Below are 17,281 nucleotides of genomic sequence, written 5' to 3'. Positions count from 1 at the left end.
GCCGGCCGACCTTCGCGACACACCATTATTGATTACTTTTAATGCGGCAGGTGGGCCTGCTTGGTCCTCATGACCTCTTGTGCTTCGTCGTTCAATGTTACATTTCAGCTAAGGCTTTCAGCTCAGGATTTAACTTCCTGCTGCTTGCTTTGAAAAAAATCAAGAGGTTTTACCTCAAACTCTCCATACTTAGTCTTCAAATGCCTTTGAAGATTGAGGGTTTTAAACTATCATTTGTCAGTTCCATGCCTGTGACCCACATGGGCTTTACATCCTAAATTGCATTGGCGCAATTAAAGCCATACCTCAAGAAATCATCTTTATCCTGCTTTGTTCCCGATTTCAGTTTCTTCTTAATCGTTTGTTCAGCAGAAGCCCTGAAGCTCGGGATGCAGCTCACACCAGCACTGCCTTGTCCTACCGTGGACTCTACTGAGAAGCTCTCTCCAGCAGATTTAGTTGTGAGATCCTGGTCTGTTTGTGCCTCTGTTTTTACTTTATAAACTAATACTTTAGGGGAGATGAAGTAACTTGTCAAACATAGTGTCACACTATTTCTTACTGGTTCCACTGCATTGCACTTTCCAAACACCCAAGTAACCTGCTCCATTCTCACCAAAAGCACTTGCTTCCTGCTTTCCAGAGAGTGTCGAGACAAAGTGATGACTGTTGGTTTCTTCCAGTGTTCACATATGTCAGTCCCCTTGACTGGCCTTGTTTAATCAGCATTCTGACATACCTGGCCTGGCTTCCTCTCAATGTATCCAACCCAGTCACAGACCACTTCCTGACCAGTATTTACCATTGTGGGAGTGCAAACAGGCATTGTGCTGGCCGTTGAACAGATTGACCAAGTAGCCGCAGGTTGCATACTGCCGATCGGTGGCGGGGGACGAGCCAAGCAGCGCGCAAAGGACGAGCAATAGAGCAGTGCTCCAAGCTGGGGCCACCATTGTTAGCATCGCATCCACGTAGAAGCCCGTCAGCCAACTTTTCCCCCCCCCCCCGCCAACCGCTCTGCACACAGTGACCAGCACACAGACCAGCCTCGCGCCTCCCGCCCCCTCAAACGCCGGCGATTGCCCGCAGCTGACATTCTTAAAAGCCGGTCGCGGCAGTTGGGAACTTCTCCTCGCGATCGGAACGCCACAACCAACCGCTCCACGACCCACCCGGGTCATGTCCCGGAGTTTGAAAAACCCTGGAATAGAGGATAAAGGGAAGGAAGTGTTGTTGCACCTGCCCAAGGCATTGGTAAGACCGCACCTGGAGTATTGTGCACAGGTTTGGTCCCCTCATTTGAGGAAAGATGTAGTGGCATTGGAGGCAGTTCAGAGGGGGTTCATTAGATCGATTCCGGTGATGAGGGGTTTGGCTTATGAAGAGAAACTGAGCAGTTTAGGCCTATACACTCTAGTTGAGAAGAACAAGGGGAGATTGAGGTATATCAGATGATAAAAGGTATGGATAAAATAGACATGGAACGTGAAGTGTTGGGTACTCTGCTACACAGACGAACCAACACAGTTGCGAATGGTACAACTCAGTTTTATTTCAAACATCTATTTACAGTTGTATGCTGTTTACTGAGGTTCGATCATAACCCTTGAATCTGTGGACCGATTCCTAATTCTATCTTGTAGTGGCACTCAGCACATGGTGGATGTCTGAGTGGCTTGCTGTGAGCTCTGTGCCCTGAGCTGTCTCGTCCTCGAGTGCCCAGGAAGTGTCGTGTTCCCTGTTTTGTACTGTGTATGCTCTTGCCTGTGATTGGCTGTCGTGTTGTGTGTGTGTTGATTGGTCCGTTGATCTGTCCATCAGTCTGTATGTATGTGCTTTGATGTTCACCTGGATATCATGACATCCCCCCTTTTTTACAAGAACATGTGCCTATGTGGTCATAAATAGAGATGTGTACTGAGTGCAGCTAAATGTGTGTGTGTGCAATATCTAGAGCATGTACATGGGGCTAAACTATATACAAGGGGCGATGTCGGGTGCGACATAACAACGAGGTTGTACCATAAACAAAGAACGGGGAAATGTTGAACGACAAAACAAATTCCTGTAACGATAAGAACAGAAACATATTAACACAGTGGTAGTATGAGTTCAATGTACAAACAGTCTCATAAGTCCAGTCTAGTAGGTGGGCGACGAATTCGGGTTGACCGCCTCAAGGGTGGGTCTGGAACCACCGGCTGAGGAATCGGCCTGGCCACGGGCGACGACGGAAGGGGCATGGTGGCAGGCAGCTCCACAAAGTCGATATCAGGAACACAGGAGGGCGCGGTGTCGGTGTAAGTCCCCGTAGCGAGCGTGGAAGTAGGCGAAAAACGCCAATACCGGTGCTGTGGTGAGCTTAAGTTTGAGCACCTCCCATTCCTGCTGGTGTGTGTGTAGCCACTGGAACTCCATGGAATTCTTGACGAGGTGGCGCAGAGCTGTCGTGTGGGAGGCAAGGTTGGGAATGAACTTCCCCAGGAAGTTGACCATGCCTAGGACGCGTAGCACTGCTTTCTTGTCTGCCGGCTGCGGCATGGCTGTAATGGCGCTCACTTTGTCTGCACCTGGACGGACCCCTGACCGGGAAATGTGGTCTCCCAGGAACCTCAGCTCGGTTTGGCCGAATTAACACTCTGCTCGGTTGAGGCGCAAGCCGTTTTCGCGTATGCGCACAAAGACGCGCTAGAGACGATTGATGTGCTCCTGTGGTGTGGTGGACCAGATGATGACGTCGTCCACGTAGACACGCAACCCTTCGATGCCTTCCATCATCTGCTCCATGATCCTGTGAAAGACCTTGGATGCCGAGATGATGCCAAATGGCATTCTGTTGTAGCAGAACCTGCCGAAGGGGGTGTTGAAGGTGCACAGCTTTCGGCTGGACGGATCCAGTTGGATCTGCCAAAAACCCTTCGAGGCATCCAGTTTTGTGAAGATTTTAGCCCGGGCCATTTCGCTCGTGATCGCTTCCCGTTTGGGTATGGGGTAGTGTTCCCTCATTATGTTGTTGTTGTGGTCTTTTGGATCAATGCAGATCCGGAGCTCGCCGGAGGGCTTCTTAACACACACCATGGAGCTGACCCATGGCGTGGGCTCCGTGACCCGGGATAGGACCCCTTGGTCCTGGAGATCCTGCAGCTGCTGCTTGAGGCGGTCTTTGAGTGGCGCTGGGACCCTGCGAGGTGCATGAATGACTGGGGTGGCGTCTGGTTTGAGCCGAATTCTGTAGGTGTAGGGCAGTGTTCCCATGCCCTCGAATGCCTCCTGGTTGTAGGCGAGGAGCGATTGGAGCTGTGCCCTGAACTCTGCATCCGGGAAGTCAGATGTGCCTTCTGGAGACAGAGCGTGGACTCGTTGCACGAGGTGGAGAGCCTTGCATGCCTGTGCACCTAACAGGGAGTCCTTTGATGACCCGACTATCTTGAATGAGAGTGTGGCCGTATGTGTGTTGTGTGTCACCTGGAGCTGGCAGGATCCCATAGCTGGGATAACGTTCCCGTTGTAGTCGACCATCTTGCAACGGGACGGCCGAATTGGTGGTCTGACCTTCATGGCATAGAAGGCTGACCATGCTATGAGGTTGGCGGAGGCGCCAGTGTCCAGACGGAATGTTATCGGTGATCGGTTGACCGTGAGGGTGGCACACCATTCATCACCCAGATTGACAGTGTTATCTTGCATCGGCTGGTGGGTCCTGGCTGGAGACCTTCGGTTCCCATCAATGACCGCAACACTGAAGGCGTCCCGGTCGTCTGTGTCACTGGTCTGGATATCGTCTGGGCACGACTCGTGGTAAGGAGGCTGAATGGTCCGCACGTCCCTGCGAGGTTGTCGGACTTGGGGAACATTGGCAGGTTGAGCTGCTCGACAGTAGGCAGCGTAGTGGCCCACCTTGCCACAGCGGCGGCATTGTCGGGATCGTGCGGGACATTGCCGCTTTAAATGTGCGGCTCCACAGTTGCCGCACGTCGTGACGTCATGGCGTTCGTTGCGCCACCGCGCATGCGCCGTTCGGTCTTGCGTCGAGCATGCCTGCGCATCACGCTCCTCAGTGTTGCCGTCGTTTTTGTCGCGCATAAGCGCGGGAGGCCTCGAAAAGCGTGCAAAATGGCCGCCCTTGTCCGGGTCGCGGGCCGGGAGGAACTCGATCGCCTGGACCCGTTCGGCCTTGTAGAACGCCTGCCTCGCCGATCCGGCCGCGTAGGACCCCTGCCGCGCCGATTCGGCCGCCTGAAATTGTGTATAGCGGCTAGTCGTGTTTTCATGCAGGACATGGGCTTCGATTGCGGAGGCTAAGGTGAGGCCTTTTATTTTTAAGAGTTGCTGGCGTAGGGTGCCCGAGGTGACCCCAAAAACGATCTGGTCCCAAATCATGGAATCGGAGGTGGTGTCGTAACCGCAGGACTGCGCGAGGATACGGAGATGCGTAAGGAATGACTGAAAGGGCTCATCCTTACCGTGCAGGCGCTGCTGGAAGATATAGCACTCGAAGCTCTCGTTGACCTCGACGTTGAAGTGTTGGTCGAGCTTGAGAAGGACCGTCTTGTATTTGGTCTTGTCTTCACCTTCCGCGAACACCAGGGAGTTGTAGACATGGATGGTGTGTTGACCTGCCGTGGAGAGGAGGATTACGATCTTTCTGGTGTCCGAGGCGCTTTCCTTTTCGTTGGCTTCCAGAAAGAGCAGGAAGCGCTGTTTGAACAGCTTCCAATTAACACCGAGGTTTCCAGCGACATGCAGCGGCTGCGGTGTGTTGACGGTGTCCATGGCGCAGGATGGCCGATTCCGGAGGATTTGTCGATAGGTACCATAGTTACCCCTGGTACTATGAAGTGTTGGGTACTCTGCTACACAGACGAACCAACACGGTTGCGAATGGTACAACTCCGTTTTATTTCAAACATCTATTTACAGTTGTATACTGTTTATTGAGGTTCGATCATAACCCTTGAATCTGTGGACCTAGTCCTAATTCTATCTTGTAGTGGCACTCAGCACATGGTGGATGTCTGAGTGGCTTGCTATGAGCTCTGTGCCCTGAGCTGTCTCGTCCTCGAGTGCCCAGGAAGTGTTGTGTTCCCTGTTTTGTACTGTGTATGCTCTTGCCTGTGATTGGCTGTCGTGTTGTGTGTGTGTTGATTGGTCCGTTGATCTGTCCATCAGTATGTATGTATGTGCTATGATGTTTACCTGGATATCATGACAGAACGGCTTCCTCTTGTGGGCATTCTATAACAAGAGGTCATAGCCTCAGGATAAGAGGGAGCAAATTTAAAACAAAATAAGGAGAAACTACTTCTCCCAAAGGGTCATGAATCTAATGGAATTTGCTACCCCAGAGTGTGGTGGATGCTGGGACAGTGAGTAAATTTATGGAGGAGTTAGATTTTTAATTAGCAATGGGTTGAAGGGTTACAGAGAACGGGCAGGATGGTGGCGTTGAGGCCATGAGGCTTATGATTTTCATTAGAAAGACGGAGGTTGAGGGGGGACCTCATTGAGGTCTACAAAATCATGAGATGTATAGCCAGGTGGATAGCAAGAAGCTTTTTCCCCAGAGTGGGGGGAATCTTTAAGGGAGATATGCGTGGAAAGTTCTTAACGCAGAGGGTGGTGGGTGCCTGGAACGCATTGCCGGTGGAGGTGGTAGAGGTGGGCACAATAGCGTCATTTAAGATATATCTAGACAGATACATGAATGGGCAGGGAGCGGAGGGATACAGATCCTTAGAAAACAGGCAACAGTTTTAGATAGAGGATCTGGATCAGCGCAGGCTTGGAGGGCCGAAGGGCCTGTTCCTGTGCTGTAATTTTTCTTTGTTCTTGATGAGATCAGCCATGATCGTATTGAATGGTGGAGCAGGTTCGAGAGGCTAAATTGTCTATTCGTGCTACTAGTTCTTATGTTCCAAGAAAGAACGATTCTGTCTAATTCTATCTTCAAGCTCTTGGTCTGTAGGTAACAGCACCTCGAGCACAAATCTGGTGTTAATGAGGAGATCAGGGGTTATGGGGAGAAGGGGGATGAAGAACATATCAGCCATGATCGAATGGCAGAGCAGACTTGATGGGCAGAATGGCATAATTATTATGGTCTTATGATTTTTCGCTTGTTTCTGCCCCAAATCGGGGCCAAATTTCTTGCAGTTTTTTTTGATGTAACATCCTGGATTTATCTTTCCTGTACTAGTTATTACCTTCAACACCTCTGTGAGATTGCTACTCAATCACCTCATTGAGAAGGAGGAGGGAGAGCATTAATGCGAATAATATTTCATCCATAAGCATTAAACCATCTTTCTAATTTGAGAATTTAATGCACAGTAATGCCACGGATGAAAGTTGTGTGCAAGTAAAGATCAAAGTGACAGTAGCTGAATGAGCGATAGCTTGTCTGAATTGGTGAAGGGTGCGGTAGATGTGAACTGTGCCACTCTTTCTGCAAAAAAACCCAGAATATTGTATTATTATGCAGTAGTACAGAACTTGGGGTCTAAATATTGTCGCTGACACCACACCCGGGTGTAATTGGAGTACATTTCTGGAACTTGCCAATTGTTGCGTGAAGAAGTGTAACTTTGATCATTCTGTTTGTTGAGTTGAATGGTCAGACAGGAGGTTTGTGGCTTTTTCCATTGAAGTGATGAGGCGATAAATATAAGCATTTCCCCAGGTGGTAAAAGGCCTGCTTGCATCTGTGCTCTCATTAGTTTCTGGGGGAGAAGTGTTTTAATGATGCTCCAGCTGTGCTTTTCAGAGCTGATGTTTTGCAATCTTTTCTTTCAGTCCCACCCACTATCCCATTGTGTGGACTTCAAGGGGTTGTTGACACTGGAAATGATGTCACGCTGACTTGTAGATCTGAAGAAGCTACCCCCCCTCCGAAGTACTCCTGGGAAAAACTGGATTCATTTATTAAGCTACCACCAATGTCAGTACATGGTAATGTACATACTTGATTATCAGTATACCTGGTTCAGCATTTTCTTTCTCATTTATATTGCGAATTTGTGAACTGTAAAACAAAACTTGCTGATGGTCTTGTGGTTTTCTCAGACCGAGTGAACAATTTTGGGCTAGTATATCATAATTAAAACCCATAATTGTCCGATTATCCATTTCTATTAAAGGGATAACTCTTGACATAAATAGGAAAGCTGGTTTTCAAAGTCAACATTTCAAGCTAGTGTTACCTTATTATTCCTGGCTTCTTGCAGTGCATCAATTAGATCAACAGTGACGATGATGAAGAACTGCGCTTTTGATATAATTATCTTGGAATCGTTGCCTCATTTACATAAGACCCAGAAACTCTTTAACCAATGCAAAGTTTGTTCTCGAAACACAGCATGGAAAATATTGATAAAAATAAATGCAGCACATCAGTACAGCAATGGCATTGAACAGTGATTTTGTTTTTGCAAATGGGAACAAGAGAAATGATAGAGATTAATGGGAAAGCCACGACTGGGGGGAGAGGAAGATCAGACAACATTAATCAAAGGAATAGTGAAATAGATTGGTGTAAAATGTCAGGAGATCATAGTGAATAGCAATGGACCAGGATGCTATTCTTAGACAGGAATCACATAATGCAGCGGATATAGATTACAACATTGAGATAGTACGTTGGCATGGGACATCGTTGTTCACCTCTGCAGACCTCTCGATGCTTGCTGCTAAGGATAACAAATGAAGAGAATTTCTGCAGGGCCTTTCTGCAGTGGAAGCGAGTTTGCAAGCAGAACATTTATATCCTGAATGAGTGCTGTCACCTCTGGCAGGTCTGTGTTCAATGTTAGGTGATCTTGCATTAAAAAAAAATCAACATTTTTATGAAAACTGAATAATTCTGTGATTGTAGACGGAGCACCTAGAATTATGCCACCATTAGTGGACGCTAACCATGAGGAATATAGAAACATTAGCAAGTATGAAATGAGAAAAAGGTCATTTGGCACATTAAGCCCACTATTTGCAATGCATCATGCACAATTCACACTGTCATGGACTCAAAACAACTTATTTGATCTCTTGAGGGGAACAAATATCCACAGGCAAAAGCACAAACGTTAAACTGCTTGAAATTTCCATTGGAAGACAATCTGGTGAAATAGTGCGATATTAATCTAATGCATTACAATCTATATCATTCACCTGCCTGATTGTATTTTATGACATTTCATGGTGCCGGTAGCCTGGAACCATAGTGCTGTATAGCATATTTGTCCTCCTGTGTTACTGGTTATTCCAATTGGCCATTTGGCAACCAGATGTTGATCCCTTTCCTTTTCAAAGGACTTAATTTAAATCACGTTAAAGGAAATTGTTAGTTTAGGAAATAAAAGGCTTTATAGACCTGTGACGTTTTGATCGTGATGCATTACACATGCAATGCAGCTGGGTTCAGTGAAGGCATAACATCTTTGTGATGCAAATCCTTGGGCTGAAAGTGTAACAAGTAATGTGAGAATTCGATGTAAAATTAGTGACCACTCAGAACTGCAATGGTTAATGGAGGACAGCCAGCCTGGCCTTGGTAAAGGCAATGGTGTTTGAAAAAAATATAATAGATTTTTGATGAAGTTGCTCACTGGAAGTTAAAAAGAATGCAGTAAATAAAGAAAATATGGATTTTTTTAGACCATGTTTCATAAGGTGTTTGACAAGAAGCTGGAGGCATGTGATATGAGAGTGAAAAGAAAAGATGGGAGTAAGTTCTTTATGTAGCAGGCCCGTGCAATGCTTTGCCACAGGCGAGAGTTGAGGCAGCAAGAACTGTGTTCATTAAGGAAACACAGGATAAATATTTTAGCAGAAGATTATGGGAAAAGAGAATGGGGAACTCTGATTAGCTTTGCATTTCTCTGGAAAGGAATAATAGCCGAGTGACCTCTTTGTGCAATGTACACCTGATTCAATGGTTTCACGTGTTAATGCATTTAACTGATATTTCTTTGTCGGACTGCTGAATCAAGTTTGCTTTAAAATTACTAGTGCTGTGAAATTTCATCCAAGAGGTTTAGCATGTTATAGTGCAAAGTGTGATTTCATTCCCATGCCAGCTTGTTAACTAACCCAAGTTGCATAATTACATGTGTGATATTCCAATGCTGATAATCATTTTTCAGCTGTTTTCAATGAGGATTTATTGCACTTTTATTCACAAGGCAATAATGAACTGGATGCCTAGGGTGTGATTAAGTACCCGCCCCCCCCCCCCCCCCACACACACACACACACACACACACACAATTCCCTGCAGATGGATTTGGGGCTGGGACATATGCAATAAGGTAAGGGAATACAGTGAGGAAATCCTGTTGCCTACTCACCCCCCTCACAGCCAGGCATAGGAATGTTTGTGCCTTTCTGGGGAGGGCAGGAATGCGGGGGTGCCCAATTGGAGGACCCTACATCAGGCATGAATGGGGCACAGGAAGCCTGCCCCCTCTCTTGCTGTCGACCACCCTCTTTCCTCCCCTGCCTGGGGCACCCATCCGTCCCACTTACTTGTCTCCAGAGAGTCCATCGCTGATCTTCTGAGTAAGCCCCTGTGCAATACCAAGAATGGTGACGGCTCCTGGTGACACTGTCAGTGCTGCAGAGTTGCTTCTAATTGGCCAGCAGTTCTAGGCAGGGGTGTGGGAGAGGGGTGGAATGTCTGTCCCATTGGGTCTTTAATTCCTTTATTTAAGTGGGAAGTCCAATGCAATCCAGGTATTTTGGAAAGGCAATGCGGGGTTCCCACTGGTTCTTCAACTGGGTAGGACCCATGTTACATGTTGAATTCTGCCCTAACCTGTGCTGCCATGAAGCAATTCTGTTCAGGTGCAGATCTCCACTCTCTAGGTTCAGGAAAGTGCCTAATACGGGACAACTGGTACATCATAGACAAGAGTGGGGCGTCTAGTTTCCAACTTCCAAACATATTGACTGGGATTTTCTATTCCATAGTCTAAGTGCTCCCGCTATTGCAGAAGCATGGCAAGTTAGCGCTGCCGCTGGACGCTGTCTTTCATGTGTCACCATGATAAGGCTGGCCATAGTCGGAGGGAGTATCAGAAGACAGGAGGAGACATTCCAGACATGTGGGTCCATACACTCTTTGAAGAAAAGGCCATGGAACTTGGGAGGGAGGCCGAGGAGAGGACAGTAGCAGACATGGATTTTGGCATGCAGCGAGGAAGTGAGAGTCCAATATAACTATCTCAGTGAGTCTCTCCTCTCCCACAGACCTGTCCTTCCCAAGATCTGACCCCGGGTCTTTTGTCTTCCAGATGAGGCAGTGCAGTCCAGAGTCACATCTGTCCTTCCAGATCCTCAGAACATCCAGAAACAGAACTCTGGGGAAGACACCGCCATCTCAGCACTGCTTTCACCTGCACCATCCACCATCGCAGAGACTATCATCTTGGTGGGAACTGTTAGCGATCAGGCTCCTGGGTCACTCTCTGCTGAGCACCTCACACATGCTGCAGCACATCAGGTGGCGGCAGGGGCTCTGAGGGAGCGGACGGCCAGAGGGCTGTCTGATCCCAGAGAATAGCTGTCGCCCAAACAGATGTTGCACTTCTTGAAAAGGTGATCCCGTCACTGGTGCAGATGCAGATTCAGAGCCAGAATCTACAGGAGAGGGTATGAGCAACATTCCAGCACTTGCAAATACAGCTGGAGGAGTCCAGCTGTATTCAGGCGCAAGACATAGTTCTGGCAACGTGGCACCCAGGCCAGCACTGAAAGGAGAGCGTCCACGGTGGAAGACCTGGGACAAGAAGGCAGGGCCATATGTCAGGATGCCCAAGGCTTGTGGCACATTGTGCTGTCCATGACTGAGGCACAGGACAGGCGGGCCCAGCCACAGGCGGACATGTCTAGAACACAGACGGACATGGCTGAGGCGCTCCAGAGCTTGGCTGCAGAACTCCGATCCTATGGCACCGAGAGATGGGGTTGGACTTGGTTCGATTGGTTGGCTGGTGGCCAATGAATTGGCCAAAAAGCCATGTTCTGTCCGATGACAGGTGGTGATTGGATTCTGCCTGAGTGGGGTGCTATGTGTGGGAGTTTGTGTGGGTGTAGAGGGTGGGGGCAAGTTAAACTTGGAGGTTAGGAATTAGTTGATAATTAACCTGTTATATTGACTACATATTCAATTATAGTCATTGTTATTAATAAACCTAATTGTGTTTATATTTATAAACCTGGTGACTGTAATTATTGGGCAGCTAAGGGCGAATGTCTTCGGGTATTGTTCGAAGTATTATTGGTTAATTGAATTGTGTTGCGACTCCGGGTCAAGGGGGACTGAAATTGACCATGCACCATGGCTGAGGGTATCGAGACCATGGTTCAGATAAGGGAAGGCCTCCAGGACTGGCAGGGCCAGGTGACGGTAAGGTCTCCGGAGCTCATCCTGGCTTCTCCTCCATCCTATAAAGTAACTCCTGGGCCAACGAGCATCCGAGGGAGGAAGTGATGGGACCCATCAGGTGCCGCCAGCAGGGGAGATGCTGGAAGACTTCACCCCTTCCGAATTCCCCCCACACCTGACACTGGCACATTTGCTGGGCAGTAGGCAGAACAGCAGATACGTTATCACCTGTGAGATCCGAATGTAGGCCGAGCCCTTCCAGACTCAGGCCCTCCAGAGGACGGCCGACAAGCTCATCAAAGGGTGGGACAAGCAGCAGGCCACCTCCACTCCTGATTAGCTGTCTGGGGCAATATCGAGAAGGATAGGCAGAGTGCGAAAGATAAGAAACATTGTAACGAAAGAGAAAATGCTGGAAAGTCCCAGCAAGTCTGGCAGCAAAAATTGGCATGGATGTAGTCGATATTAGATAGTCAGGGTGAAGGGGACATGCATTATTAAACACTTCTTTGCTTCACCAGTTTGATCTGCCTCTAGCCACTATCCCATGGGTGGGAAGGACCAGCTGGGTATTGGGCAGTGGCCAGGTTGTGGGTCGGGGGCACTCAGGACGTCTCCGACACATGAATGTCCCATATGCATACACCCTTATTCAAAAGTGGAAGTCCAAGGTAGCCGCAGTGTGAGACCGCCTAATGTGACAGCACCTTCAGTGAACGAGTGCAGTCTGTTCACCTTCTCCCACCAACCCTCTCCTCCAACATCTTGGGGCCCATGAGAAGGAGTCCCTATCGCACAAGCAGGAGTCACCGGAGCGGACAGTAGTATGTTACCTTAAAAGGCAGGGGTTAGACTTTCGCATCAGAGCTCTTCTCACAGCTGGTCATCATCATCCTCTGTTCCACAGACAAGACCGGCTGACCCTGCCAACTAATGCCCAACACCCTGTTTTTTTGAATTCATTTACGGGATGTCGACGTAGCTGGTTGGGCCACATTCCTAGTTGCCCTTCATATGGTGGTGGTGAGATGCCTTCTTGAACCGCTGCAGTTCTTGGGATGCTGGGATGACCCTCTGAGCGGGAAGGGGAAAACTGTGGTCATGGGAATAAGGGAAAGGCTAAGGGGCAGGTAATGGGTGAAAGGCTGAGAGAGAGGGAAGGGGTGAAAGGCTTAAAGGAGAGTGATGGGGTAAAAGGCTAAGAGAGAGGGAAGGGGTATAAGGCTACAGAGGAGGGACGATGAGGGGCGGAGGTGTCCAGGGAAGAGGGCAGAGGAGCTGCCTGTGTTTTGACCTCCTAATCGGTAAATCAGGAGGTAATCAGGTTGTCCCTGGTGCAGTGGCCCTGAGTCACACGCTCAGTGGTCTGCCATGTCAGCTCCAGGTCCTCGCTTGGCTCCTCCTGGAGGCACCATCTCGGTCCTCTTTCAGACCTGTCACTGCTCCCCCTCCCCCAGTATGTTGTCCTGCTGCTGCGCGATGTTATGCAGGATGCAGCAGGCCACCATAATGCGTGCGACTCTCCGGGGCTGTAGTGGAGAGCCCCACAGAGCGACCCAGGCAGTGGTTACGCGTCTGGTGCTGATGTACTGCTTGATGATCCTCCTGGTTGCTGTGTGAGGCTCCTTATAACATAGTCTCCTGAGTCTGGGGCCTGCGCATAGTTATTATCAACCATGACCTCAGAGGGTAGGCCTTATCACCACTAGCCAACCCTCGCCCAAGGGAGTACCTCAAAAGTGCCGGGAACCTTGGAGTGCACCAGAATGTAAGCGTCGTGCACACCCCCTGGGTATGAGATTTGCATGATGTGCAGTTGATGATCGCGCACCAACTGCACCCTCAGGTAGTGGAAGCCCTTTCTGTTAATGAAGGGCACTCTTTGTCATGCTAGTGCTCGGAGGGGTCATGCCAGTGCTCTGAGGGTGACATGTGCCATCAATAACCACCTGTACCTGGGGCATTCCAGTAAAAGTTACAGCCCGGGCATCCTGCTGGTCCAGGTTGAAGTGGATAAGTGGATGCAGGTTGCTGCCCAGCCACATAGGGCATCCATCACATCTCGGATGCACCTGTGAGTGGCCGATTGCGAGGTCCCACACAGTTCCCCACTTGAGCTCTGAAATAAGCCAGAAGTATAGAAGTTTGCGGCCACCGTCAATTTGACAGTTTGGTTCAGATAGGTTCACTAGTGAGGCTGTGACTGAGTGTGGCAATGTGCCAGGGAGGGTTCCAGTGGCACTGGTTCATGGGTTCTTTGTTTGGAATGTTTCCTCTGGTGTGGAGCTGTGATTTTGGGAGTGCAATAAGGAATGCCAACATTTGATGGTCCGGCGGTTGATCAGACCCCTTGTAATAATGCTGAAATATGAGGGTGTTCAGATGAGGAGGTTGGAGGGTTTTCCACATCACCAGGAGACTTCAGTGCATTTCATAGAATTTACAATGCAGAAGGAGGCCATTTGGTCCATTGAGTCTGCAGCGGCTCTTGGAAATAGCACCCTACCCAAGCCCACACCTCCACCCTATCCCAGTAACCCTACCCAACACGAAGGGCAATTTTGGACACTTACGGGCAATTTAGCATGGCCAATCTACCTAACCTGCACATCTTTGGACTATGGGAGGAAACCAGAGCACCCGGAGGAAACCCACGCACCCACGGAGAGAACGTGCAGACTCCGCACAGACAGTGACCCAAGCCGGAATCAAACCTGGGACCCTGGAGCTGTGAAGCAATTGTGCTAACCACTATGCTACCGTGCTTCCAGGATACTGTGAGCAATCAATAGTCTCAACAGTCAGGGGCATGTAGTTACATCCATACGGTGGGTTGAAATGCTTTCAGGGCAACAATTGGGAGGCTCAGCCAGGGCACCCAGAACCCAAGTCCACACTCTTGACACCAAATCATTCCCCGCTACTCTCAGAGCACACACCCACAAGAAAGCCAGAATAATGAGAGGTTTTCGTACCCTCTTGCTCCCCATCAAAGGCCCTGCCGCATGATCCCCATTTGTAAAGACTCACACCCACGGGACTCCGGGTTGTGAGGGGGGAGCATACCAGGGGGTGGAAAATCAGGCGTCCTGCCCATTAATCACATTCAAATTTATGAAAGTTACCTTTTTACATGTTCACGCCAGCATGGAGCAGGTAGCGCGCTGCGGTGAGGGAGTGGTGTATGGTAACTGGGCTGGCACCTGGCGCCGAAACCGTTTTTCAGGATTCCCAATCGCAGCAGTGGGGAATTGAGATTCCTAACCATTAGCTTCATTGCAAAAGGACTTCAGTGCAGGATGCCCTACTGTAGCTGTACAGGGCCTTGGTGAGATCACACCTGGAGTATTGTATGCAGTTTTGGCCTCCTTATCTAAGAAAGGAAATATTTGTCATCGAGGAGTGGCAGCACGGTAGCATTGTGCATAGCACAAATGCTTCACAGCTCCAGGGTCCCAGGTTCGATTCCGGCTTGGGTCACTGTCTGTGCGGAGTCTGCACATCCTCCCCGTAGATGCGTGGGTTTCCTCCGGGTGCTCCGGTTTCCTCCCACAGTCCAAAGATGTGCGGGTTAGGTGGATTGGCCATGCTAAATTGCCCATAGTGTCCAAAATTGCCCTTATTGTAGGGTGGGGTTGCTGGGTTATGGGGATAGGGTGGAGGTGTGGACCTTGGGTAGGGTGCTCTTTCCAAGAGCCGGTGCAGACTCGATGGGCCGAATGGCCTCCTTCTGCACTGTAAATTCTATGATAATCTATGAGTGCAGCAAAGGTTTACCAGACTGACTCCTGGGATGACAGCTTTGTTGTGTGAAGAGAGATGTTGTATGAAGAGAGATTTGGTCAACAGATCCTCTATTCACTGGAATTAAGAAGAATGAGAGGGGGTCCAATTGAATCATACAAAACTCTTGACAGGGCTGGACAACCTGGATGCAACCTGTTGTTTCATCTGGCTCACTAGAACAAGGGGTCACATTCACAGGATAACAGGTTAGGCCATTTAGGACTTCGGATGAGGAAACCACAAGATATATTTAAGGAGATGGATAGATTTTGAGATTCTAAAGGTGTATGGGGAGAGAACTAGACTATGGCATTGAGATAGAGGATCAGCCATGGTCATGTTTAACCACGGAGCAGACTTGTAGGGCCAAATGACCTCCTATTTTATATGTTTCAGTGAAACCTAGGACTAAGTTGTTCATGGATATCTGGATATCAGGATTGAAGCAGGTGGTGACTGAAGAATGACAACACCATGAGCACCCCTTCCTAGAATTAAATACCTTTAACTTTTTTTCATCTAATACTGGCAATTTGTTTTAGATTCAGTTTTATTCAAATGAAGACGTGAGTCTCATCAAGGAGCTGACTTGGAACAGTTGCTAAACCTGATATAGCAAAAAAGACTCATTTCGTAGACACGGTCAAAAGGACAAAAATCACTGAATCGCTGCGGGTAAATTACTCTATATAATAATGTCACTTCAGATTCATGACACATCAGACTCCTCTGAGGTTTCAGATGGTATTGTCGGTGTTCTCTGTTTAAATAAACTTGTTAAAAATAAAAGTGATCAGAAAGAGCAGAAAACTATCAGAGATAAAACACCTTCTTGAAAGGCTTCATCCTTTTATTGAGTATTGTTTTGATACTTGAATCTTTTAATTTTTTCGAGGAGATGTTTATTCCTAAAATATTTATTTACAGTTCTGTAGATTTGGGTAATATCTTCCTGGGTGAAGAAATTAAGTAAAATATCAGAATCTGGTGCTACTTCCCACACTTCTAAGTAGATGTGGGATTCTTTTGTTTCAATTCATTCATGAGATGTTCGCATCGTTGGCTGGGCTGCATTTATTGCCCATCCCTGAGGGCATTTAAGAGACATCCACATTGCTGTGGATCTGGAGTCAGGGATATGGGGGAGAACACCCGGTCCTGGTGGCTGTCAAGGTGACGGTCGGCCTGAACCTCTACGTCACAGGGTCCTTCCAGGCACCGAGTGGGGATCTGTCTGGGATCTCACAGACCTCGGTGCACAGGTGCATCCGCACAGTCACGGAGGCCCTATATGCCCAGGCGGCTCAATGTATCCACTTTGATGTGGACCGAGCCCACCAGGATGCCTAGGTTAGCCGCCACCGTCGGGATGCCCGAGTCCAGGGGATGATCGACGGGATGCATGTCCCCTACGAGCACCAGCAGATGACCGGCCGCTCTACACAAACCTAAAGGCGTACCACTCAATGTGCAGCTGATTTGTGACCATCAACTGCACATCATACACATCTGTTCTCGATACCCGGGCAGTATGCATGATGCTGGGGTTGGCTCCTGGGCGACAGGGGCTATCCACGGCGGGCGTGGCTGATGACGAGAATCCGGAGGCCACAGACCGACGCATAGACCCGTGAAAATGACACCCATGACGTGACCAGGGGTGTGATCGAGCGGTGCTTCGGCCTCCTGTATATGGGGTTAGGTTGCCTGGACCGCTCTGGAAGGGCCCTCCAGTATCATGCTGAGAGGGTTACCCATATTATGGCGGGCTGCTTCGCCCTCCACAACATCACGCAGCAGAGGGGTGAAGTGTTGGAGGAGGAGGAATGCCAGGCCTTTTCCGTCAATGAGGGTGGGCAGGACATGGGGCCCAGGCAGGCATGGGCAGCTGCACAACATCTGCACCAGGGCCAACGCACACGGGACGCTCTGATTGCCTCCAGGGTCACTGATTAGGAGGGGTGAGCGGAGGGGGGGGAGGGGGGGGGGGGTGGGGGTGAAGGTGGTGCGACTGACCAGGGCACCGACACTACATCCCAACCGCACACTTCCTCACTACACCCCCACCCCCTGCTTGCAACCTCCTCTGTGATACATACCTGACGCACTACGGGT

The 17,281-nt window shown here is 49.1% G+C and overlaps 1 protein-coding gene across 1 annotated transcript in view; it reads left to right on the top strand.

Moving 5' to 3' along the window:
- igsf11 (immunoglobulin superfamily member 11) overlaps positions 1 to 17,281 on the top strand; it is a 348,245-nt gene that overhangs the window by 301,642 nt on the left and 29,322 nt on the right. Inside the window, exon 4 of the mRNA XM_072513936.1 lies at positions 6,793 to 6,948. Coding sequence (XP_072370037.1) covers positions 6,793 to 6,948 — 156 coding nt within the window. The remainder of the gene's footprint in view (positions 1 to 6,792; positions 6,949 to 17,281) is intronic.

The sequence above is a fragment of the Scyliorhinus torazame genome, chromosome 8, assembly GCF_047496885.1.
Source record: "Scyliorhinus torazame isolate Kashiwa2021f chromosome 8, sScyTor2.1, whole genome shotgun sequence".
Taxonomy (NCBI): Eukaryota; Metazoa; Chordata; class Chondrichthyes; order Carcharhiniformes; family Scyliorhinidae; genus Scyliorhinus; species Scyliorhinus torazame.
This window is presented reverse-complemented; position numbering and strand designations above follow the sequence as displayed.